Source organism: Scyliorhinus canicula, chromosome 14, assembly GCF_902713615.1.
Source record: "Scyliorhinus canicula chromosome 14, sScyCan1.1, whole genome shotgun sequence".
NCBI classification, from domain to species: Eukaryota; Metazoa; Chordata; class Chondrichthyes; order Carcharhiniformes; family Scyliorhinidae; genus Scyliorhinus; species Scyliorhinus canicula.
In genome coordinates, this window is record NC_052159.1 from 99851156 (window position 1) to 99877919 (window position 26764).

Below are 26764 nucleotides of genomic sequence, written 5' to 3' on the forward strand. Positions count from 1 at the left end.
ATTCCACTTCTTAGTTGGCAGGTGTTCAATGCAAGAGTCTAACTCCTTGGCTCTATATCTGCAAACACTGTGGCTAGCAAGAATCTATCAGTTTAAAATTACGAATGATTGAGAGATCGATACAAAATTGAATCCTTTCTATGTGACAAAGTGTTTACTAAATTCCCCCCCTATGATTTATTGTGGTAAAAATCAGTGTTTGCTTATATTAAATTTAGTGTCCATAAAGAGAGCCGAGACAATTAGTATCCTTTAACTTGTTCTTTATTTTCAGTAGGATACATTGAATCACAATTTTTGACATTAATGAATTGAATTAATAGATTAGTAGAAATAAATATTAAACCATCAATATTCTAATCTGCATTGAAGGTAAATTTGTTGGAAATTACACACAAATATCGACTGTGAAACTAATGTATTCACAGTTCAATATATGCTGAGGTATTTTTGAAACTTAAATGTCATATTAACATTACCTTGTTACAAATTATGCAGGACATTGAGTAATTAAATCAACCGGTTGACCAATTTCAAATTAAAAAGCAGCTGAATTGTGAAAGAGTTAATGATTAAGCTTCATTGATTAGTTAACTTTGTTTTACATCGACGATAACATTTCCATCCTCTGCGAGCAAATTTCTCCATGAGTGCACAGCGGTGTGGTAGCAAAGCACATTCATTTAGGTACAATTATTCCAACTCCTTGGAGTCCAATGGTGTAATAATCTAGTCGAAGAGTATATGAACACATTCGGCCCACTTATGAGATAGTTACGCCCTGTCAGATGAAAAATAATTTTTAGTTATTCATGGAAGAATTATAGGATCCCTATAGTGCAGAAGGAGGTCATTTGACCCATCGGGTCTGCACCAACTCTCTAAAAGAACACTCCATCCAGGTCCACTCCATCGTCCTACCCTACCCTACCCCATCCCAGTAACCCGGTAATCTAAGTTACATATCTCTGAACACGAAGGGGCAATTTAGCACGGCCAATCCACCTAACCTGCACATCGTTGGATTGTGGGAGGAAACGGGAGAACCCAGATGAAATCCACGGCAACACGGGGAAAATGTGTAAACTCCACATAGACAGTCACCCAAGGCAGGAATTGAATCCAGGTCTCTGGTGCTGGGAGTCAGCAGTGCTAACCACTGTGCTACTCCTTCATTTTATTTCCTTATGGGTTTTATAAAATACATTTTGTAATTTGAGCAGGACACCAGGAGAACATCTGGGAAACAGACGGATGCCAGGTTTTATCGGACTCAGTGAGTTCACAGATGCTGGTATAGTAGGCAGGACACTTTGCTGCTTCATCAAGATTAATGATTTAGTGATTCAAGAAGGCGGAGCTAGAATAGGGGGCAGGAACTCCTTACATTGGGAGTTCCTGCATTCAGAGCCCAGATGGGATTGGAGTAAGGCCTGAAACTGAGAGTCATTGTCAGTTCAAGAAGGCAGCTTGGGCCCAGAAGACATCGTAACTTGTTTTAACATAATGTCTTGGCATTCTTGCCCAGGAGATCTAAGGAGGGAGGTCATTGAACTGCACTCCCCTTCCCTGTTCTAATTGGGGGTAGACTCAGAATTCTGAGAGAATGGCGCAGGTTGTCACTAGACACGATCCGACAGGGGATCAACATGCCACATTTTAAATCTGTAGCATTTCCAATTAATTATGCAGCTTGGAGGTTACATCACATCGCGTGGTGAGGTGGGCAGGAAGTTGCGTGCCCTTCTATCATGCCGGGAACCATATTGAAAATGTACCCAGACTGTCATTCATTCATCACACCAGGAGCCAGGGACATGGCTTCCAGAAAGCAGCAAACATAGACCCCGCGGTTCAGTGATGCCCCCCTGGAGACTCTCTACCAAGCCATGTAGGACAGGAGGGATGTTCTCTTTCCCAGAGATAGGAGCCGGTGGCCTACTAGCCTCACCACAGTGGCCTGGAAAGAGGCCATCATGGTGGTCGGTGCCACAGGGGTCCAGAGGAAGACTGTTCTGCAGTGCAGGGAATGCATGAACAACTTAAACCACACCGTCAGGGTAAGTGAATTCTCTATACTCTTTTTAATTCATTTACACAATGTGGGCATCACTGCATTTATTGTCCTTCCCTTGGGGCCCCTCAGAAGGTGCCTTCTTGAACAGCTGCAGTCCATGTGGTGTAGGTACACCCACAGTGCTGTTACTGAAGGAGTTCCAGGATTTTGACCCAGCGACAGTGAAGGAATGGTGATATATTTCCAAGTCAGGATGGCGAGTGGCTTGGAGTGGAACCTCCAGATGCTGGTATTTCCATGTATCTACTGTCCTTGTTCTTCTACATGGTAGTGGTTGTGAGTTTGGAAAGTGCTGCCTAAGGAACCATGGTGAGTTCCGGCAGTACATCTTGTAGATGGTACACATGGCTACCACTGTGCACCAGTTGCGGAGGGATTCAATGTTCTTGGAAGGGATGTCAATCAACTTGTCTGTTTTGTCTGGATGATGTTGATCTTCTCAAGTATTGTTGGAGCTTCTCTGGGACTGGGTGGGAGGGGACGGTATACCTTGGCGGGGTGAACCACCCGCTCTAGATAACTAAAGTCGGCTAGTGAACAGAGGTGAGGTGAGAGGTCGGCTATGGACATTGGAGCCTGGATAGCAAATTTCGATTGACCTACGAGGTGAGCGAGGGTGGGGGGTGGGGGTGGGGGGGGGGGGGGGGGGGGGGAGGGATTGATACTGGGAGATGTTTTGATGTTTTGTTGAGAGGAAATATCGGGGAGGGGGGTGGATTTGGCAGGGTGGAAAGGGTTCAATGTTAATAATGGTTAGGGGCGGGTCAGGCTTATGGGGCAGGACCGGGTGGTGTGATGATGGTGGATAAGAAGGGTGGAGGGGGGTGAGAGACCTCAGGATAATCACGTGGAACGTGAGGGGTTAGGAGGTCCGGTCAAGAGGTCAAGGGTGCTTGCGCATCTTAAAAGTTTGAAAGCCGATATAGCAATGCTGCAGGAGACTCACTTGAGGGTGAAGGAACAGGTGAGACTTCAAAAGGGCTGGGTTAGTCAGGTGTTTCACTCTGGACTTGACGGAAGGACTCGAGGGGTAGCGGTAATGGTCATCAAAAGAGTACGCTTCCAGATGGAGAAGGTGGTAGCAGATCAGGGGGGTAGATATGTGATTGTGACAGGGGCACTGGAGGAGAGGTTAGTGGCGTTTTTAAGTGTACAATTGGGACAATGTGGAATTCGCAAAGAAGGTGTTTGGGCCATCCCCAACTTGGGCACACACAAACTGATAGTGGGGGGGGGGTAGTGGAACTTGGTGCAGGAGCCAATGTTGGACAGGTCACGGCCGCGCTCGCTGGTCCCATCCGGGGGGTGGGGGGGGGGGGGGGGGGGGTGGGGGGGCGAAGGCATTGGCTGGGCTAATGGTGGAAACGGGAGCTAAGGGTAGACCCTTGGAGGTTCCTGCACCCGAGGGAATGGAAGTATGCGTTTTTCTCAGCAGTCCATGAGGTATACTCGCGGATCAACATTTTTGTGGTGGGAAAGGCTTTGTTGGCTGGGGTTAAGGGGTCGGAATACTCGGCAATTGCTGTGTCAGATCATGCTCCGCATTGGGTGGAGATGGTACTGGAGAAGGGGGTAGTGCAGAGGCCAGGGTGGAAATTAGATGTGGGACTTTTGGGGGACCAAGGGTTCTGTGACAAAATTGAAAAGGTAATTGAAGAATATGTAGGTTTCAACTGTACGGGTGAGGTTTCGAAGGCAGTTGTCTGGGAGTCTCTAAAGGCGGTGGTGAGGGGTGAGGTGATTTTGTTTAAGGCCAGGGTGGACAAAGAGGAGAGGTTGGAGCGGCAGAGGGTTACAGATGAGATAGTAGAGGTAGATAGGAGTTATGCAGAAGATGGGGACCCAGCGAAGTTGGAAAAGAGGAAGGAACTACAGACGAACTTTGACCGACTATCTACTAGGAAGACAGTGTGCCAACTGAGACGAGCAAGGGGTGCAGTTTACAAACATTGAGATATGTTAGCAGGTCAGCTCCGGAGGGAAGCAGCGGCAAGGGAAATTGTGCAGGTGAGGAATAGGGCAGGGAAGTTGGCAATGGCTCCGGATCTGATTAACAAGGTTTTTGAGGAATTTTAAGAGAGGTTGCACAGGTCAGAGCCACCTGGGGGAGACCGTGAGTGCATTCATTTCTCGATGGGTTGGAGGACCCAAGGCTAGGGGAGGGGGACGGGGCTACTTTAGAAGGAGCAATAGTGGAGCAGGAGATAAAGGATGCGTTTGGGAGGCTGCAGTCGGGGAAGGTGGCAGGGCCGGATGGGTTTCCGGTGGAATATTATAAAAAATTCAAGGATAAGCTGGCACCCCTGATGGTGGGGATGTTTGAAGAGGTGATAGGGAGGGGGTGTTGCCACAAACTTTGGGGCAGGCATTGATTTCCCTGTTGTTAAAAGAAGATAAGGATCCGACGGAGTGTGGGTCGTATAGGCCCATATCATTTCTGAATGTAGATGCAAAAGTATTGGCGAAGGTACTGGTGGGTGGGCTAGAGGAGCGCCTCCCGAAAGTGATAGGTGAAGATCAGACAGGGTTTGAGAGAGGGAGGCAGCTGTTTTCAAACGTTAGAAGGGTATTGAACGTCGTTATGGCACCAGCAGAGGGGAAGGAAACAGGTGGTTGTGGCATTGGACTCTGAGAAGGCGTTTGTCCGGGTAGAATGGGGGTACTTGATGGTAGTTCTGGAGCGGTTTGGGATTGGACCAAGATTTGTGAACTGGGTAAAACTATTATATAAGGAGCCAAGGGCAGATGTTCGCACAAACAATATCAGCTCGAGATAGTTTTCTCTCGACTGTGGGACAAGGCAGGGATGTCCTATGTCCCCCCTGCTGTTTGCACTCGCTATTGAGCCGTTGACCATCGCAGTAATAAGTTTGAGGGTATGGAAAGAAATAGTGCGGGGTGGGGGTGGGTATAGAGTATAGGGTGTCCTTATATGCCGATGACTTGCTGTTATACATGTCAGAACCGAGTGTGTCAATAAGGGGATTATTGGAGCTGCTTCGAGTGTTTGGGTCTTTCTTGGGGTACAAACTAAATCTGGACAAGTGTGAGTATTTTGTGGTGTCTCAGCCAGGTGTGGGAGCAGGGGTGGAGAAGCTGCCATTCCATAGGCAGGGACTCACTCGGTACCTAGGGATGCAGGTTGCCCGGGAGGAGGTTGGGGGGAGGCTCCGCAGATACACCATTTCTAGTTTGGTGGGGAGAGTGAAAGCTGATCCGGCAAGGTGGGATGGTCTCTCTCTGTCACTGGGGAAATACTCAGGGAATCCGGTAAGAACAGCTTCATTGAGAGTTAGGAGGCAGTTTCGGCAACACTTCGGTTGTGGGCAGGGTCAAGGGAAGTGCTGATTCGGGGGAACCATAGATTTGAGCCAGGGAGTGGGATGGAAATTTTTGGAAATGGGAGGAGAAGGGGATTAAGACACTAAAACATTTGTTTCTTAGGGGTCGGTTCGCAGGATTGAAGGAGCTGGAAGGAAAGTATGGGCTGGAGCAGGGGGAAATGTTTAGATACATGCAGGTTCGAGATTTTGCCAGAATGGAGATATAGAGCTTCCCGGAGGAGGCGGCCTCCACATTGCTGGAGGAGGTGCTGATGATAGGGGGACTGGAGAAGAGGGTAGTGTCAGCGATTTATGGAGCTATTTTGGAAGAGAAGGCACCACTGGAAGGGATCAAAGCAAAGTGGGAGGAAGAGTTGGGAGAGGTTATGGAGGAGGGGTTCTGGCGTGAGGTGCTCCGGAGAGTGAATGCTTCCACCTTGTGCGTGAGGTTGGGGCTGATACAGCTGAAGGTGGTGTACAGAGCACACCTCACGAGGGTGAGGATGAGTCGATTCTTTGAAGGAGCAGAAGGTGTGTGTGAATGTTGCGGGGGGACCCTGCTAATCACGTTCAGATGTTTTGGTCCTATCCAAAGCTAGAGGATTACTGGAAGGGGGTTTTTAGGGTAATTTCTAAAGCGGTGCATGTGAAACTGGACCCAGGCCCCCGGGAGGCCATATTCAGGGTGTCGGAACAGCCAGGGTTGGAAATGGGTGCGGAGGCAGATGTTGTAGCCTTCGCCTCGTTGATCGCCTGAAGGCAGATCCTGATGGGTTGGAGAGCAACCTCCCCACCCTGTGCCCTGGCTTGGCGGGGGGACCTGTTGGAATACTTGACACTTGAGAAGGTTAAGTTTGAACTGAGGGGAAGAATGGAGGGGTTCTACAATTAATGGGCATTCATCGTGCACTTTCAAGAACTGGATAACATCAAACATTAGTTGGGAGAGGTGGGTGGGAGGGTTGGGTGAGGGGGGGGGGGCGGTGTGTGTTAATGGTGACTATGGGTAATTCCTGATTCCTTTTTTGTCATTTGTTTATGTGAACATGCGGGCTAATGTTTGGGGTTTGGTGGGAGGATGGGATCGTTGTTATTGATATGGGGATTGACATATTTGTTACTGATTATTGTTTATTGTTGGTGGATGTAAATTTGGGAGAAAATGTGAAAAAGGAGGAGAATAAAAAGTTAAAAAAAAAAAAGTTTTGATGGAGCTGTACTCATCCAAGCAAATGGGGAGTAGTCTATCACACTTTTGCCTTGTAGATGGTGGACAGAGTTTGGGAGCCAGGAGTTGAGTTACTCATCTCAGGATTCCTAGCCTCTGACTTGCCCTGGTAGCCACAGTATTAATATGGCTAGTCTAGTTCAGTTTCTGGTCAATGGTAACCTCTCGGATGTCGATTGTGGGGGAATTCAGTGATAGTAATGCCATTGAATGTCAAGGGGTGATGGTTAGGTTCTTCCTTGTTGTAGATGCCTGGAACTTGTGTGACACAAATGTAACTTGCCACTTGTTAGCCCAAGCCTGGATATTGTCCAGGTCTTGCAGTATGTGGCCATGAACTGCTTCAGTATTGGGAAACAAATGAGACAAGCAGCAAATGGTGATGAACATTGTGCATTCATCAATAAACATCCCCTTTTCTGACCTTATGATGGAAGGAAGGTCATTGATGAAGCAGTTGAAGATGGTTGGGCCGAGGTCACTATTCTGAGGAACTACTACAGTCATGCCGTGGCTTTGAGATGATTGACCTCCAACCAGCAGAACCATCTTCCTTTCTGTCAGGTATGACTCCAACCAGCGGCGGGTTTTTACCCTGATTCCCATTGACTCCAGTTTAGCTAGGCTCCTTGATGCTATAATTGGTTAAATGCTGCCTTAATGTCAAGGGCCATCACTTTCACTTCACCTCTGGTGTTTATCTGATTTGTCCACATATGAACAAAGGCTGTAATAAGAGCAGGAGCTGAGTGACCCTGGGGGAACACAAACTGAGTGTACATGAGCAGGTTGTTGCTGAGTAAGGGTCACTTGATAGTGAATCCCACCCCGCTGCTCCGATGGCGGGTGGCGTATTCTCCAGTGGTGTTTTTTGGGCCGGGGCAGGGATCACGCTGCGCCGGTCGGGGGCTGTTAGCAGCGGCCCCCCTGGAAAATCTCCGGGCCCTAATGGGCTAAGCGGCCGTCGTTTTATGGCAAGTCCCGCTGGCGTGGATTGGACATGACCCACATGACGGGACCTGGCTGGTAGGCCGGCTGGTGAGGTCCTCGGGGCGGCGGGGGGGGATCCGGCCCGGGGGGGGGGGGGGGGGGGGGGGGGGGGGGCACGGTGGTCTGGCCCACGATCAGGGCCCAACGATCTGTGGGCAGGCCTGTGCCGTACGGGTACTCCTTCCTTCCGCGCCAGCCTCTGTAGGGCCCCATCATGGCTGGCGCGGCGCATGTGCTAGAATATACCGGCGGATCTGTGCATGCGCTAACTCGTGCTGGACCTTCGGTGCGAGTTGGCACGAAGCCAACCCCTCCGGCGCCAGAGGTGCAGAGGATTCCGCAACTTTCAGTTGGCCTGACGCCGGAGTGGGTTCGCGTCACTGTCGGGCCATCCCACTCCCTATCTCCGCAAGGTTCTGTGGTTCCTCTTCACCCCCTCTCGCCTTCCTACCCACCCATTCCTTTGTATTCCAGCACTCCTGTTTTAAACCCCCAACTTCGGGCCTCCGCCCTCACCCCCCCTCCCCCCCTTAGTATTCTCTGCCCCGATCTGTCATTCGCCGTGCTGTTTATGGGAGGGGGTAATTCCAGCTGAGAAGTTGTTTCTGTTGGCAGGTGAATCTTAACCATGGGGAGGCAGGGTCAGAGTAGGATGAGGAGAAATCTCTTCACTCAAAAGGTTCTGAATCTTTGGAATACTCTGTCACAAAAGGTTGTGGATGCTCCATTCTTGAATATATTGAAGCGTGAGATAGCCAAATCTTAGGTCTCGGAGAGAATTGATGGATATGGGGAGCAAGGGAGAGAGTGAAGTTGAGGCAGATGATTAGCCATGGTCGGACTAGGCTCAAGGGGCCATTTGGTCAACTCCGACTCCTATTTCTAATGATCTTATACCCGGTGAAACATAATTCAGCTAAAATATGAATGTATTTTTCTTGACATCTAGTGGTGTTAAGTTAACAGTCAGAGTTTTCTAAAGATTCCTGGGATAAGTTTAACCGGTTGGAAAACAAATGAGACAAACAGCAAACCCCACTCAATTTTACCTTTTCTAAAATCTACGTGAAGTAAAACCAGTGTTGAAACCGGGTTTAGTTACCCAATTTTCAGATGAGGTTAAAATGTTCCCCTTTTGCTCCAATATTTTGTATTATTGAGGAGACCCTTTGTTCCTTTCTACCTCTCTGAAGTGTAAAACAAAAATATGGATACTGCACTTTGAATTGTGACAGAAAGGAAGTCAAGCTAATTGCTCAGAATTAATATTATGGACTGGTATCAAATGTTCTTCTGTGTTCTAGAAATGTTAATTCTTGTTGAGAAAATTATGCTCACGTAAAGTGATTTGCTGGAGCCAATTTACTGACATTCAGCCGTTGGAATGGAGTCTTTCTTTATTAAAATATAGACCGGAAAAATGGCAGTTGGATCCCGTGATTTGTGACATTCCTGATTTTCCAGTGGTAAATCTTTAATCTGCCCTCTCTGCCAGATTCTCTATTCCATGTTCCTACAGAAATGTTTTGTGCCACAAACAGGCCATATATGCTTAACATAAAGAGATCCATTAGTTAAGAGCTTCTGCATTAAAAAACAACCTGTTTCAATCTCACTGGTACATTTTATTATGTCAATTATACTGTGGTTATTAAACCGTAAGTTACTGTTCTCCACCAAGTGGTCACTTACTTCGATATTGAAAAGCTGCATCCACTTTGGATATTCCGCTAAAGGTGCTGCTTATTGGAGATGGGCCACTCAGTTCATTGCGGCGCCTGTGATAGCTGATAAGAAAGCACATGGTACAGTGTGTCACAATCTCCAGAGAAAACACACAACAAAAGCCTCAGTAAATGGGTGAAATGTTAAAAGAAATATGAAACCACATACATCCAAAGTTGATTGCCCACGAAAAAGAATATCCTACGTCGAATTCGCAGTGCAGCATCTATTTTAGTGACGCTGTTTGGAAAACCAATATCAGTGATAGGCTTTGGGAATCCCTGTACCAGATTATTCCGTCTGAAAATCCAGAATTGAGACCCTGAAAGGTGAAGAACAGTTTATTTTTTAAAAAAGTGACAAACTGATTGGCCAAACCATTTTTATAACACAACAATGCTGACAATGCCAGATACTATTGTCATACTTCTATACTCCAACTGATTTGCATTCAGTGCTGGCACACATAGGCGATCATTGTGCTCATAATATCGAGAACAACCCACATAATGACAAACTATCAGGCAAAACATCCTCTAACAACTTGAAAATCATGACTTCAAGGCCAATCATGATAATGTTGCAAGTTCCAAGGAATTAACTCCGGATGATAGTGCTTCCATCAATATCGGAGTGGTGAAACCACTGACCCACAGCACATATCAGTGATGTTAAACATTTTCCATTTGAGATCCCAGGTGCCCATTTCCCATCCTGCCAACCTTCCTGGCATGGATAGGGCTAAATCCCTGGCACAGGCACAATGCAGCCTGGCACCTAGGCACTGCCAGGGTGCCATGCTGGCAGTGTAAGGTTGCCAGATTGGTAGTGCCAAGGTACTTAGATGGCGCGAGCAGTGCCAGGGTGCCACCATACCGGGAGGTCAATGAGCCAAGGATCTCTGATTCCCTGGGAGACCCCTCACCCAAGTGCAGTTTTGCCTGACCCCTGTTTGTGGGGAACAATACTGAACGGCGCTTGACTAAGGTCTCCAAGGTGAAAACACTGGAGCCCTACACCACAGGTAGATCAGGAGAGCTGCATATTAGAGTGAGACGAGCTACTCATTCTAATATACAGATTTGCCAAATACTGATTGATGTGTTAGGCAGGTTGGGTCGACTTGGGCTGCACTTGATGAAGTGTAGCGAGAGACAGACCTCTAAAACCGGAGTAGATCCAACACGATTTTATTTAACGTATTAACTAATATACATGTTCAGCTGTGGGTCGACACAATACTGAATTGACTGGAGACCTAGTACTAGCCTGACCAGACTTAATAGCCACTGCATGGTGTTTGCACTGGCACATGCTCATGGACTCTGACTGTCTCAGAGGCTGGATCCCAAGAGAGCGGGAAAACTGGTGCCCTCTGGCTTTATAGTGGTCGTGTCCTGTCTGGTGATTGGCTGCTGTGTTCTGTGTGCTCACTGGTCTTCCTGTGTGTCAATCACTGCCTGTCTGCACTCCATTATATACAAAGGTATATATTATGACAGTGATCATCCAGATTGTGACATCTCGTGAGGACCCGTTATATCTCGTGAGTCGTGGCGAGCCGGGAAAACCCCAGAAGAAGCCTCACTTGGCATCAACCAGATTTGTGGCTACCCTGTTTGGATGGGACTCAGCCGTTAGATCATGCCCTTAGTTACTTTTTGGGCTTTGAGAGGTTCTCCCTGGTCAAACCCACACTTAGAAATATTTGCAACACTGGGGAACTGTGGTGAGATCGGGCACCTCCTCACCCAGGGACAATGTCATCCCGCACCCATGCGCATTACCCCACACTGCCCCTAAGTGAGGAAACCCCATTCTAGGTTGTTCAGTGCCCCCCCTCCCCCTTTTTAGGCCTCCTTACAGCCCTTTTGGCTCCTCTCTTTCAGGATCCCCACCCTTCACCTATCTAACCTTGATAAAGCACCTTCACACCCGCTGTTTACCACCCAGCCTTCATACCCCTCTCATCTTCCCTTTCCTGGACATTTCTCCCCTCGAGCCCTGCCCCGTGACAGTGGCACTATGTCACCTGGCCTGGCATTGCCACCCTGGCATTGCCAAGGTGCCAAGCTGGTACTGCCAAGGTGCCCGGGTGTTAGAGGGAGAGCCAGGACACCACCCTACCCTGTCCTCGACCACTCAAGAGACTCCAATGGCTTGGGAAGCCTCCCCTGGTGCCATTAGGCCTGGTCCATCTTTGTGTGGACCAGAACTAAATGGCACCTAGTTCCGGCCTCTTCGGTGAGGCTGAGAGTTCCTGGGCACTGAGAGAAGCTCTTGCAGACATACCGAAATAAGTCGTAAAGCTGATTTAAATATTCATATCTGGATCATGCCCAACAGGGACGAGATCCAGATTGTAACTTTTTGTGTGGTTCAGCTGAATCCCGCGAGACATCTCAGGGATCGCAAATCTCACGAGAGGCCTCTCACGAGATTCATCGGCCTCGTTGTGTCACAAAGTCGGGTAAAACATGCCCAGTGTATACTCTATCAAGATGTGACCCATGTATTATGCTAGATTTAAAAAGAAAATCTGCACAAAAGTTCAAATCAATCATGGCTGGTGCATGATGAGCACTATGCATTCAATTTGTTTCATAACTTCTCATGCACTTTCTTTTCTTTGGGGACTAGTGGGGCAGTTTTGGATTGGTTAGCAGGCCAACCATTAACATGTTGATCTGCATCATGAATGCTCCATCCATTGCAAACAGGGACCGGAGTGTGAGTTAAACCCAAAGTTCCTGGCTTGAAAGGCAGGGGTTCTGCCTTTGAGCCACAAGATATCTTTATGCATCAGAGTCCTAGAACCAGGTACGGTGCAGAAAGAGGCAAATGAGACCATTATGTCTGGGCGGGCAAAAAAAGAGAAAAAAGGAACTCACTGCTCATTTTAATCCCATTTTGCAGTAAGTGGTCCATATCCTCACAGGTTACAGCCCTTCAATGCAGATCCAGGTACTTTTATATGAGTTGAGCGTTCAGCCTCAAACACCAACTTCAGTAGTGAATTCCAGATGCCCACTACCCTCTTGACTGAAAAAGATTTTCCTCTTGTCTCCTATAATCCTGCTACCAATCATATTAAATCGATGACCCCCAACAATTGACCCCTCAGCCGGGGGAAACAAGTCTTTCCTGTTTCGGACCGTGATAATTTTGTACTCCTTAATTTGGTCACCCCTTAGCCTCCTCTGTTCTAAGGAAAACACCCTAATTTATTCAATCCCGCCTCATAGCTGCAATTTTCAAGCCCTGGCAACATTCTTGTAAACCTCCTTCGCACACTCTCCAGAGAAATTATGTCCTTCCTGTAATGTGGTGACCTGAACTGCAAACAAAACTCCAGTCCTGGCCGAAACAGCATTTTATGCAGTTCCATCATTATATCCAAAACATTATTACAAACACAATAATAAGTTTGGTACTAAAGACAAATAGGAAATGTATAACCTGTGAAAAATATAATTCTCCTGCGATCTTGAAAAGCAGCATCAATGTTTGACATGATATTTTGCCAGATGTTTCGAACTGGGATTACCTGTGAAGTCCTTAAACTCTTGAAGAACCTACATAGTAATGAAGAAAATCGCATCAATGGTTATCCTGATTTGATCAGCTTATCTTCTACATTTGTGTTAATGGCTGGAATTCGCAGCCACCAGTGCGTGACTTCAGGAATGACTTCAATCTGCTTTAATTCATCATTATATGGTACGAATTGCTGTGCTTGCTACGTGTAGCAAAGTTGTAAGCACCATGTTTGTATTTTCCACAATGCAGCCTTTTCTTTCAGTGCAATTCACTTGAAATTGACCAAACCAGCACAAAGAATCATTAAATTCCAAACGCAAATTTTACCCAATGTAAATGAAGAGTTCTTAATAGGCTTCACCATCTTAAAAACATTGAGTTGGAAACTGCCTCACCCTAAAGTTGAGCATTTTCAAGGCTGAGATTGATAGGTTTTTAATCAGCAGGAGCATGAAGGGTGAGGGAGATCAAGCAGGAAAGTGGACTTAGATGGTATTCGGCCAGCCATGATCCTATTAAATGGCAGAGAAGCCTTGAAGGGCTGAATGACCTACTCCTGTTCCTATTCCTTATGGCCTTCAAAACTTGACCTTGTCACCAAATTGAATTAAGTACCATTGCGAGATTCTGCCAATTGCTCCTACTTGTAGGGCTTCAAAGGAGTCCATTAACATTAAGCTTTCTTTAGGCGTAAGGACAGTAAGTAATAATACATTATAGAAATATGTAACCTTTAAAAAATATTACATTTGTGAATAAGCTGACTACTGTACACAAATGTAACCAACAAATGGTTCTGTATAGTTTTTCAAATTATAGTTCATTAAAATTAAGTTATCCACTAAGCACTCTGATTAACAATGGTGATTTTCTGTGGTAAACTTACTCTCAGCTTATTAATAAAACTGCAGCACTATACACCTCCTGAGCATATGAAGGAATATTTAAAAAATATATACTAGTTTCTAAAACGGTGCCAGATTTCAGTGGACCGTGAAATAATTTATTGTTTGATTGAATGTAAATTAACTTGAGCAAAATGAAAATTTCTGAAAACTGAAGTAAATACTTAGCACAATTTTCTCGAGTTGACAATTGTGTCCAAGTGGAAAATCTTAGCTGTTCTTTTTAAATATCTTTATGACGTTGCTGCACATGGAAGTCTTGCCCCATAAATGCAGATTTTTAAAAAATCACATTGACTTCTCAGTAACCTCATTTAGGAAAACTCATTCAGCAAAGATATGTTTTACATAAAAAAGGAAATTTCAACTGCTAGCATTCTGAACGGAGAACCGAAATTGCTGGAATACACAGCAAGTCCATCAGAATCTGAAAAGGTGAAAAAGCAGGTTAATACTCTTGGTATACAACTTTCATCTGTTGAAGATCCTTCAGGCAAATAGTGAGCTGCTCTATTGCTGGAAATATGATTATTCCAGGACAGATGTTGCAAAGCTGTTATTTTTAGCTTGCCACCAGTTACTTGCAGTCTTTTCACTTGCATACCATCTAAAATTAAGGTCAAACGTGTTATTACCACTCGATGGTCGATATTAGATTCTATGACTGGAAAGAGGAAGTTAACAACCATGATATTAGACCACTGCAATTCCCAACCCATTCTTGCACTGTTCCCAACCACTGCTGGTCCTTCAAGAGTGAGCCAGGTATTATGCGAATAGGGGCCCTACAATATGCTGAGATCACTTTGGACAGTTTCTAGATACACCATCCACATTTTGTCCATTTGTTCAAAGCAGTGAGTGGCTTAAATGCTGATTTCTGAAGGGACCTCTGGCGGTCGCTCATAAATTAGCCCAGGGAATGTTGGAAACCAGAAACAGAAAATAATACTTAGCAGCTTTGACTGTATCATTTAATTAGAAGAGGAAATGTCTAACTCTTTGTTGAGGTCAGAAGCAGCAGCTTCCACCTCACGCTCCTAGTATTGACCAGTGCAGCCTGGAAGCAATGTTCCACCTAGCAAAAAGCCAACTGTTTGAGATTAGATGAGGTAGAGCACATGCGTGACATCCTCGACCCTGGCATGGCAGATAACCTGCCAGCAAGGTCACCAACCCCATATGGGTGGCTGAGACAATGCTAGTGAACACCAGCTTGCTTCATAATAGGATGGGCATCCAGTGCAGGAAGAAGATGAATGACCTTTTTCGTGCAGCCAGGGTAAGTCATTCTTCTCATTTGTCCCTCGGTACTCATTTTCACACCCAGCGCACTTCCACAGGGACCGCACTCTCAGCCACCTCATAGGGTGCCAACAATCGCCCCTCGCACCCCTTCATCCCCGCAGTGGATCCGCTCCTCCCCACATCCCTGCTCCCACACATACCAGGCATCATTACCATCTGACCCGGCATGCGTCCTGCCTACACTCTCCCTATCGGTCTCATTGTAGGACAAACTCAAACACAATCAGCGAGAGTGGGCACAGCTGGCTGGAGTGAAGCCCAAGATGTCCATCATCAGCAAAGTGATGGAAGGAGCCATCAATAGTGTTATCAAGCGACACTTACTCAGCAATAATCTGCTCACAGATGCTCAGTTTGGGTTCCGCCAGGCCCTCATTACAGCTTTGGTTGAAACATGGACAAAAAAGCTGAATGTCAGCGGTGAGTTGAGAGTTACTGCCCTTGACATCAAGGCAGCATTTGAACGAGTATGGCATCAAGGAGCCCTAGCTAAACTGGAGTCAATGGGCATAAGGAGGAAAACTCTCTGCTGGTTGGAGTCATACCTGGCACAAAGAAAGATGGTTGTGGTGGTTGGAGGTCAATCATCTGAACTCCAGGGCATCACTGCAGGAGTTCCTCTGGATAGTGTCCTGGGCCCAACCCTCTTCAGCTGCTTCATCAATGACCTCCCTTCCATCATGAGGTCAGAAGTGGGATGTCTGCATTTGATTGCACAATGTCCAGCACCATTCGTGACTCCTCAGATAATGAAGTAGTCCATGCCCAAATGGATTGGATTTGTTTATTGTCACGTGTACCGAGGTACAGTGAAAAGTATTTCTCTGCGAGCAGCTCAGCAGATCATTAAGCACATGGGAAGAATAGGGAATAAAAGAAAATACATAATAGGGCACTGCAACATATACAATGTAACTACATAAGCACTGGCATCAGGTGAAGCATACAGGGTGTAGTGTTAATGAGGTCAGTCCATATGAGGGTCATTTAGGTGTCTGGTGACAGTGGGGAAGAAGCTGTTTTTGAGTCTGTGCGTGTTCTCAGACTTCTGTATCTCCTGCCCGATGGAAGAAGTTGGAAGAGTGAGTAAGCCAGGTGGGAGGGGTCCTTGATTATGCTACCCACTTGTGGTGATATGATCTGCATACTCATCTGCCATTGGGCTAGAACGTCGGCTTACCATTGGCCCTGGTCGGTCATGTGCCTCTCGACCGATTGGCCGAGAGGCTGAGTTAACCACGCCTCTATTAACGAGGTATAAATGGTCAGACGCCTGACGATCGTCCCTTTCCATTGTAGACGATCGCAGAGCTGTGTTCTAGTCAATTAAAGCCAGACTTTGGTAAATCACTCGCCTTGCGTACAATTGATGGTACATCACCACTTTTCCCAGACAGCGGGAGGTATAGATGGAGTCAATGGCTGGGAGGCAGGTTCGTGTGATGGACTGGGCAGTGTTCACCACGCTCTGAAGTTTCTTGCAGTGCTGGGCCGAGCAGTTGCCATACCAGGCTGTGATGCTGCCCGATAGGATGCTTTCTATGGTGCATCTGTAAAAGTTGGTAAGGGTTAATGTGGACATGCCGAATTTCCTTAGTTTCCTGAGGAAGTATAGGCGCTGTTGTGCTTTCTTGGTGGTAGCGTCGACGTGGGTGGACCAAGACAGATTTTTGGAGATGTGCACCCCTAGGAATTTGAAACTGCTAACCATCTCCACCTCGGCCCGTTGATGCTGACAGGGGTGTGTACAGTACTTTGCTTTCTGAAGTCAATGACCAGCTCTTTAGTTTTGCTGGCATTCAGGGAGAGATTTTTGTCACTACACCACTCCACTAGGTTCTCCATCTCCCTCCTGTATTCTGACTCGTCGTTATTCGAGATCTGGCCCACTATGGTCGTATCATCAGCAAACCTGTAGATGGAGTTGGAACTAAGTTTTGCAATGCAGTCGTGTGTGTACAGGGAGTAGAGTAGGGGGCTAAGTACGCAGCCTTGCGGGGCACCGGTGTTGAGGACTATTGTGGAGGAGGTGTTGGTGTTCATTCTTACTGATTGTGGTCTGTTGGTCAGAAAATCGAGGATCCAGTTGCAGAGTGGAGAGCCAAGTCCTTGGTTTTGGAGCTTTGATATAAGCTTGCCTGGGATTATGGTGTTGAAGGCGGAGCTGTAGTCAATAAATAGGAGTCTGATGTAGGAGTCCTTGCTTTTGAGATGCTCCAGGGATGAGTGTAGGGCCAGGGATATGGCGTCTGATGTGGACTGGTTGCAATGGTATGCGAATTGCAGTGGATCAAGGCGTTCTGAGAGTATGGAGGTGATACGCTTCATGATCAAAGCACTTCGAAGCACTTCATTATGACTGAGGTCAGGGCCACCGGACGGTAGTCATTGAGGCACGTTTCCTGGTTCTTCTTTGGTACCGGTGTGATGGTGGTCTTCTTGAAGCAGGTGGGGACCTCGGAGTGGAGTAGGGACAGGTTAAAGTTGTCCGCGAATACCTCTGTCAGCTGGTCCGCGCAGGTTCTGAGTGCACGACAGAGATCCCGTCCAGGCCCGTCGCCTTCCGAGGGCTCACTTTCAGGAAGGCCGATCTGACTTCGGAAGCTGTGATGGTGGGTATGGATGAATTATAGGATGCTGGGGCACTCGACAGCGGATTGTTGGTTACCTGCTCGAACCGAGCATAGAATGCATTGAGTTCATCGGGGAGGGGTGCGCTGCTGTCAGAGATACTGTTCTGCTTCGCTTTGTAGCCCGTTATGTTGTTTAGTCCTTGCCACAACCACTGAGAGTCTGTCTGTGACTCTAGCTTGATTTGATATTCTCCCTTGGCATCTCGGATGGCTTTGCGGAGATCGTACCTGGATTTCTTGGATAGGTCAAGGTCGTCTGTCTTGAACGCCTCAGATCTGTCCTTCAGTAGGGAGTAAATCTCATGATTGAGCCATGGTTTCCTGTTGGGGAACGTACGTACTGCTTTTTTTGGCACACAGTTGTCCACACATTTGCTGATGAAGTCTGTGACGGTGGTGGCATACTCATTTAAGTTGGTCGCTGAGTTCTGAAATGCAGCAAGAGCTGGATAATATCCAGGAGTGGGCTGACAGGTGGCAAGTTACATTCGCGCCACACAAATGCCAGGCAAGGCCATCTGCTACAAGAGAGGATCTGGCCCTTGACATTCATTGGCATCGCTGAATCCCCCCAATCAACATCCTGGGGGTTATCATTAATGAGAAACTGAACTGGACTAACCACATTAATACTGTGGCTATCAGGGCAGATCAAAGGCTAGGAATCCTACGGCAAGTAATTCACCTCCTGACCCCCAACCCCCTCACCCCGCCATGCCTGTCCACCATCTACAACGCACAAATCACGTATGGGTGAATTATGGGCTGCTGGGGCACTCGACAGCGGATTGTTGGTTACCTGCTCGAACCGAGCATAGAATGCATTGAGTTCATCGGAGAGGGGTGCGCTGCTGCCAGAGATACTGTTCGGCTGTAACGGAATATTCTCCACTTGCCTAGACGAGTGCAGCTCCAACAATACTCAAGAAGCTTGAGGGCCTCACGGTAGCATGGTGGTTAGCATCAATGCTTCACAGCTCCAGGGTCCCAGGTTCGATTCCCGGCTGGGTCACTGTCTGTGTGGAGTCTGCACGTCCTCCCCGTGTGTGCGTGGGTTTCCTCCGGGTGCTCCGGTTTCCTCCCACAGTCCAAAGATGTGCGGGTTAGGTGGATTGGCCATGCTAAATTGCCCGTAGTGTAAGGTTAATGGGGGGATTGTTGGGTTATGGGTATACGGGTTACGTGGGTTTAAGTGGGGTGATCATTGTTCGGCACAACATCGAGGGCCGAAGGGCCTGTTCTGTGCTGTACTGTTCTATGTAAGCTTGACACCACCCAGGATAAAGCAGTCCGTTTGATTGCTCCCCTTTCCACAAACGTTCAAACCCCCCACCACCTATGAACATTGGCAGCAGTGTGTACCATCTACAAGATGCACTGTAGTAACTCACTAAGGTTCCTTAGACAGCACCTTCCAAACCCATGGCCACTACGATCTAGAAGGACAAGAGTAGCTGATACCTGGGAACTCCACCACCTGGAGGTCCCCCTCCAAGTCACTCACCACCCTGACTTGGAAATATATTGCCGTTACTTCACTTTCGCTGGGTCAACATCCTGGAACTCCCTCCCTAACAGCATAGTGGGTGTACCCACACCTCAAGCACTGGAGCAGTTCAAGAAGGCAACTCACCACCACCTTCTGAAGGGCAACAAGGGATGGGCAATGAATGCTGGCCTAACCAGCGACACCCACATCCCAGCCCTTGAGCTGGCCAGCGAGGACCAGGACCGTACATGTGCTGAGGGTGAGGGGGGGTGGTGGGGCTGAGACAAAAGTAAGAACCCTCAACACATCCATCTATGCGCAGCCTCGATAAGTTCATCCTTATGCTGTTGTTATGCCCCTGTCACGCACTAATGCCATCTCGCTTCCCTTGCAGGTCGGACACGAGCATTGAAAAAGCATCACAGTTTTCACCGCACCTTTCATTAGTACAGATACTCGCACCTTGGTGGGGATCATTAGTAGTCAACCTTCTGGGTCACTCACTGATGAGCACCTTACTAATGATGATCCACAGCAGGCAGAGGCAAGGATGTCCCAGCTATATGGCATTCAGAGTAATGCCAGAGCCCAGGACTATGCTGAGCCCCAGTCAGATGACATGTCCATGGGCTCTGTGGTTCCAGAGCTGCTGGAACTGCAAAGGCAGAGTCATGAGTATCATGAAGGGATAACAGCATCCCTCCTCAGACTTCAAGGCTGGCTGGAGAAGTCCCATCACCTTCAGTCTGAGGAGATGATGTCGTCACTCCGAGGCAATGAGGCCAACACTCTAGCGTGTGTTCGCAGTGGAGACCTTGGTGCAGGACATGTACTCCATGGCAAATGGTGTCCATTCCATGGTTCAGATCATGCACTCCATGGCTGGAGGCATGAGCTGCATGGTGCAGGGCATCAACTGCATGGTGCAGGCATTAATGGGCATCCATGAATGTCAACGCCAGAGGATGGCATAGCTTCTGGGTCTCAGATGGCCCTCATCCCATGGAAGAGCCCAGAGGCCCCTGTGCACCCACAGGGAAGAGGATCGTCTGGTGCACAGACCTGAGCCTTCTACCATCTGACTCTCTGCTTCCTGTAACTGGCACACATCCAGCCCCGCACATTGAGAAGGGTAACACTACAACACTCATGCTGCCCGAAAGCAGGCCCGGTCTCTCAAAGTCCCGGCCCTCCAGGAGATTCTTGTCAAGGCCTTCTGAGGCATCATAGTGTGGCAGCCAATAGACCGTCATCGTCCACTGCGGACCGTGGGGAGATGCCTGGATGTAATGGTAGGGCCCAGAAGACTAAGACATTATAGCCACATCATGGGTACAGGTGAGTTTAGGCATGGTTAGATGTTAACCACCGATGTTAGAACATTTCATGCATAAAAAATCATGTTGTGCACTGTTACAGTGCCTTCCGGCTCTTATTACATTGCAGCATGCACAACCAACCCCCATGATTGCGCGGGAAGCACATCAATCTCCTCTCAGCAATGATGACAGCTCAGTGCTTGTTTTCTCTCATCCCGCTCCACCCCCCCCTCCTCCCCCACTGTAACAATGCAGCCATGCTGATGTAACACTGTTCAACCACCCCCACCTCGTCCCCCCCACCCCAAGCCAGGCCAATGTACAGGCTTCTCATCTGCTGGAGCATTCTTTCAGCATGAGGAGGCCTTCCACTGAAAGCTTGTGAGATTCTGACCCCCCTCAGTCTGCCCCCCCTCAGTCTGTCCTCCCTCAGCCTGCCCCCCCCCCTCATTCTGCCCCCCCCTCAGGCTGACCCCCCTCAGTGTGTCCCCCCCTCAGTCTGTCTCCTCATCAGTCTGTCCCCTCCTCATTCTGCCCACCTCCTCAGTCTGTCCCCTGCTCACCCTGTCCCCTCATCAGTTTGTCCCCTCCTCATTCTGCCCACCTTTTCAGTCTGTCCCTCCCTCACCCTGTCCCCACCCCCTCAGCCTGTCCCTGTCCACAGTCTGTCCCCTCCTCAGTCTGTCCCCCCCTCCTCAGTCTGTCCACCCCTCAACCTGTCCACCTCCTCAGTCGTAGTGCTCCCCAAAGTGAAAGGCTGTCAGGTGCCCCAAACCCTGTGTCCCAATTGGGCCCTGGCCATTGCACTAGATCCTTCCTCAACCTCCTCTGGGAGTTGCCCCTTGCTGCCCTCCTCGACTTCCACCTCCTCTGAGGAGATGTGGCAGCTCTCCATCTCCTCCTCAGCCAACTCCCTGCCGCATTGTAATGCTAGGTTATGGAGGGTACAGGAACACCATGATGATGTGCAATACCCTCTGGGAGCTGTACTGGGGGCACCCCCTGACCACGCCAGGCACCTAAACCATATCTTCAGCAGGCTAATCATCTGCTCCACAAGTGCACCTGTAGATGCATGAGTCTCGTTGTAATGAGTCTTACCAGGTGTTTGGGCCCTCCTCACTTGCGTCATCAGCCACTTCCTGAGGTGCCAACTCCTGTCCTCAAGGAGCCATCCTTCCAGCCACTGCTCTCCCTTGAAGACAGCCAGGAGCTGAGCTGAGAGCTGTCATGGATACTCCCTGGGAAATGGGGACACACCTACATAATGCGCTTGATGCTATTTTTCACAATCTTCACATTCAAGGAGAGGTATCCTCTGTGTGCATGAAGGCACCCCATGTGCCAATGGGAATGCAGACCATGTCCGTGCGGCCAATGAGACCCTGCACTTGAGGCAGGTCAGCCATGTGAGCAAAGCGCATGACTCTGGTGTCTTTGCCAGCCTAGTCCCAGTCAAAGTTGATGTCACGATGTCCCCTCACAAATGGTGCATCAGTCACCTCTTTCTATTTATGTGCAGCGGGCTGGGATATGCCACTGGGTCCTTCGTGCAGCCCTGAGAAGAACCATTGGCCTAAAAGGTCAGTGTGGCTGTAACCTTCAGGGTCACAGGCAATAGTTGACCTCATCTGACACAGGTTGTCCACTGTCTCTCGGAACAGATGCAGTTGTTTTTGGCACTGATTCTCTGTTATACGGAGGTATGCTGTTCTCAGCTGCACTCGCGACTGGTAGTGAGTCCTCCGAGCAGCCTTAATGTGTGGTCCTACCCCGGTAACCCATCAGGCCCTTCCATCCCTCTGCAGTGTGCTGGTCCTGTTGATGTGCAGCTGCACATTGACGTCCTGTCCCCTGGTCCACTGCAATCAGAAGCACAGCCAGTGTCACTGGCTCCATCAACCCCACACTCCAAGAACTGGTAGGGAGGAGACAGATCTGTGAACAATGGGGAGTCCTGTCAATGCCCTGACCCATCGCCATATCACCTCTTGGGGCATCCACCCGTGCACATACCCTTACGTGAGTGCCTTTCCAATGAGCTTTATTCCCTTATTCTCTCACATAATGGCCATGTCTCGACATGAGCCTCTGCTAACTTGTGGAAGATGGGTATCTACCTTGGATAATCTTAGTGACCCACAGAACCCTCCCAAGGGTGAGGACTGAGAGCGCTTCCATACATTGACTTGATCTGTGTGCTGTCTTCCTGGGGATGGTGAAACACAGCCAAAACACCTCTCTTTTCAGGGTTGTTTGCTGAACTCTGTTGCCATTGCCCCTTGTATTGGGGTTAAACCTGTGTCACATCTCTCTTATTAAGAAGTGAGTGCAAGCCTTATAGTTCAATGCTTGGGCGCTCAGTTCCCAAAGGATTAACTAGTGGGCACCAACTATTTTGATCGAACCAATTGGACTAAATTAAACAAACTGAGGGACAAAGTTAAAAGGGAAACCCCTTAAAGAGATACTGCCCTAAACAAAAACAAAGATAAATTGAAACTTAAAACATCAAGCTGAAATGTGAATAAAGGGTTAACAAAGCACCCCAGACCTTGCTGTACCCATCAGGTACGGAAGGCCTCAATGATGCCTGTGGGAACCCTCTCCTGGGACAGCTGGCTGTGATTATTGGGAACAAATCAGTGGCAGAATCTTCTATTACAATACTGACCTAACAGGCATAATTGACTTGTTAAGGAAGGGTCAGGGATGTTATTTGGGAAGTAGCATCATTCTGTGGCAGGCGAGACTGATCTGATTTACATCAAGTCTCCAAATTACACTCAACGTTATCATTGACTTTGACCTGTTTCATGGGTAGCCTTCCATCTTGTGCACCCAGCACCCACGATAACATCTCTGTTGGCCTGGTGTCCTGGACCACAGGCAATCGCATCCACACTGTTATTGCCCTATAGCTGTCCCTTGTAGCCTGAGGGTGAATGATAAATTTGACTGGCCTCGGTTTCCCTTCTGTGTCTGGGTCCGATTGCCCTCATGGAGCTAATCAATACCCCATGTCATAGTCCCCCACATTGCCCATCCAACCTGGAGTGTCACCGAGCCCCATCATGGGACCTCACAGTCGTCCTCTGTACTGACACTTTGGACTTTAATGCTCCCACTCACTTCCAGCTGCCATCCCAGAAAGACAATCACACAGAGGAAACATCACTTAAACCACAGAAAGATTGACGCTCGATGTGCAAAGTCGACACTAAAGCAGTAACCACCCCCACCCCACCAACGGCAGGCACATTAAACATCAAGAGCACCACAAGAACGGAAGCCTGCAAAGGCATGTAAGCAGAAAGCCCTCCGCCAGCACTCAACCCCCACCCCCCACCCCCCCCCCCCACGTCATCCCCAAAAATTACTTAGCTGGTTCCCCCATTTCCTCTCCAGTGCCCACTCTTCATTGAACTCCCTGGTGGGTAGTGGCGACCTCATATCCCCTTCAGAGGTGAGGTCGCCAGGGTCACGTTTTCAGAGATTAAAAATTTTTTTTTAGAGTACCCTGTTAATTTTTTCCAATTAAGGGGAAATTTAGAGTGGCCAATCCATCTACCCTGCACATCTTTGGGTTGTGGGGGCAAAACCCACGCAAACACAGGGAGAATGCGCAAACTCCACACGGACAGTGAACCAGAGCCGGGATCGAACCTGGGACCTCGGCACCGTGAGACAGTAGGGCTACCACACTGCGCAACCATGCTGGCCCGATGTTCTTATAGATCTGTTTGAAAATTCAATGATGGGGAAGTGACGGTGGGATGGCTCGCCAATGATATTATACTTTATTAAAATAAGGTTCCTGACCTTCTTGGGCGGGTACCTGGTTATATCACAGGCGAGGGGTATGGAAAATCGGGATACTAGATCTTGCTGGTGAGAATGTTGTTTCTTGACTTTGGGCCTGCGTTGTTGTTTATGCTGATGGCTAACGCAGGCTCAAAATTCTGTTCTATAAAACTAAAAGGAGATTTAAGAAGTGTATCTTTACCCATTCTTGAACAAAAGAATATTCCTATTTGTTGCAATGATAGCATCCGCGAACAAGGTTGGGTCACAGGGTGGTGGTTGCTGAGTTGGATTCGGGCCTGGTGCTGGTGTTGGATTCGGGCCTGGTGGATTCGGGCCTGGTGCTGGTGTTGGATTCGGGCTTGGGGGCACAACTGGAGCTCCTGAATTTAAAGAAAATTATTATAAATAACACAGAAATAAGGAGAAATTATTCTGGTGAAATACAGTAATTTGGTACACAAAAGGAAAGGCATACTGACATTTTAAAATCATGTTCATCCTTATGAGTATCAATGTATCAGATTCATCCACCACCATCCAAGGGTATGTCTGGTAACATTGACTGGACAAATGGACGGGAGGTGGTGACATAGTTGTTCAAAGTGGAAAGGGAGTAGCACTGGGAGTCCTCAACACTTGCTATGGACCCCATGGAGGCTCATGGCGAAAAATCGTAAGAAATGACAGTAGGAAACAAGCCATTTGGTCATTGAGCCTGTTCCACCAGTCAATAAGATCATGGCTGGTCTTATGTGGCCTCAGTTCCTCAGACTTTTCTGACTCTCTCCCAAAATCCTCAACTCTTTTTCTGATCAAACGCAGCCTTGAATACATTTAATAAACTAGACTTCACTGCTCTCTGTGAATTCCAAAGGCGAATGACCCCATGAGAAAACACATATGGTAAGGTGCCATTTAATGATCTGGAAGCCAGAGGTAGGTATAACAAAGGATTTATTTAACACGACATAAAGTCTTCCCATGGCAGTAACTATTTACACTTCACAGTCCCCGTTGGGCCAAGCAACATCTCGGTCCCTGCTTAGGCTGGCCTTTATGCTCAATCTTATGAGCCTCAGCTGGGCGGCCTCTGCCCATTACCGGGGAAGCACATATTGCACGAGCCCCACAGGCAGACCAATTAGGGTTTCCACATGGGCCTTGTGGAGGTTATTACATGCCACATCAAAGGTTAGTGTGGAAAATAAAAGTTCATGGTGTAATGGGTAACATTTTGGCATGGATTGAAGATTGGTGAGCTATCGGGTTGGCATAAATGTGTATTTGTCTAGTTGGCATGACGAGTGGTGTGCCACAAAGATCAGTGCTGGAACCTCACCTTTTTACAATTTATATAAATTACTTGGATGAAGGGACTGAAGATATGGTTGTTAAATTTTCTGACGACACAAAGATAGGTGGGAAAGTAAATTGTGAAAAGGATGTAAGGAGGCGACAAAGGGATATAAATAGGTTAAACGGTGAGAGACGATTTGGAAATGGGGTGCAATGTAGCCAAATGTGAAATTCTCCATTTGGATGGGAAGAATAAAAATATTCTTCTTTAAATAGTGAGAGATTACAGACCTCTGATGTTCAAAGGGATCCAGGTGTCCTCGTGGATGGATGACAAAAGGCTAGATATACAGGTATAGCAAGTAATTAGGAAAGCACCTTGGCACTGCCAGCCTGGCATCCTGGCAGTGCTCCTGCCAGCCTGAGAGTGCCCACCTGGGCGCCCTGACAGTGATCTAATGGGACAAAATGACCGACAGGAATCCCGGCATCATAGAATCACAGAGTTTGTAGTGCAGAAGGAGGCCAGTCGGTCCATCAATTCTACACCAGACCCTGAAAGAGTACCCTATCTAAGACCACACCTAACATTTAGATGTTAAACCCCACCTAACATTTGGACACTACGGGGCAATTTATCATGGCCAATCCAACTAACCTGCACATCTTTGGACTGTGGGAGGAAACCGGAGAAACCCCCAGACACGGGGAGAACGTGAAGACTTCACACAGATGGTGACCCAAGCTGGGAATAGAACCCGGGTCCCTGGCGATGTGAAGCAACAGTGCTAACCACTGCGCTGTCACTCTCGTGGGATCTAATGGCAATGTTCCATCCCGATTCTGGTGGGACGGGGGTCGGGGAAATTGCATCTCTCAATTTTAAAGTGTGCCCATGTTTATAGATTCCCCCATGAGAGAAACTATCCTCCCAGTATGCCTCTCAGGCATCCTCAGAATCTTATGTGTCAATAATTTAATCTCTCATCCTTCTAAACTCCAACCAGACTGGACCTACTCAACCTTTCCTCATAAAAGATCCCCTCATCCCAGGAATCAGCCATGTTTACATTCTTTAAATGGCATCCAATGCAAATATATCACTCATTAAGTAAGGACATCAA

General features: G+C 47.9%; 1 protein-coding gene across 1 annotated transcript in view; it reads right to left on the reverse strand.

The window, feature by feature from the left end:
* Positions 1 to 246: 246 nt before the first annotated feature.
* LOC119977814 (stromelysin-1-like) overlaps positions 247 to 26764 on the reverse strand; it is a 47554-nt gene continuing 21036 nt past the window's right edge. The window contains exons 6-10 of the mRNA XM_038819042.1: positions 24544 to 24724; positions 12803 to 12918; positions 9512 to 9665; positions 9311 to 9405; positions 247 to 781 (exon numbers count right to left, since the gene is read on the reverse strand). Coding sequence (XP_038674970.1) covers positions 684 to 781; positions 9311 to 9405; positions 9512 to 9665; positions 12803 to 12918; positions 24544 to 24724 — 644 coding nt within the window. The 3' untranslated portion in view covers positions 247 to 683. The remainder of the gene's footprint in view (positions 782 to 9310; positions 9406 to 9511; positions 9666 to 12802; positions 12919 to 24543; positions 24725 to 26764) is intronic.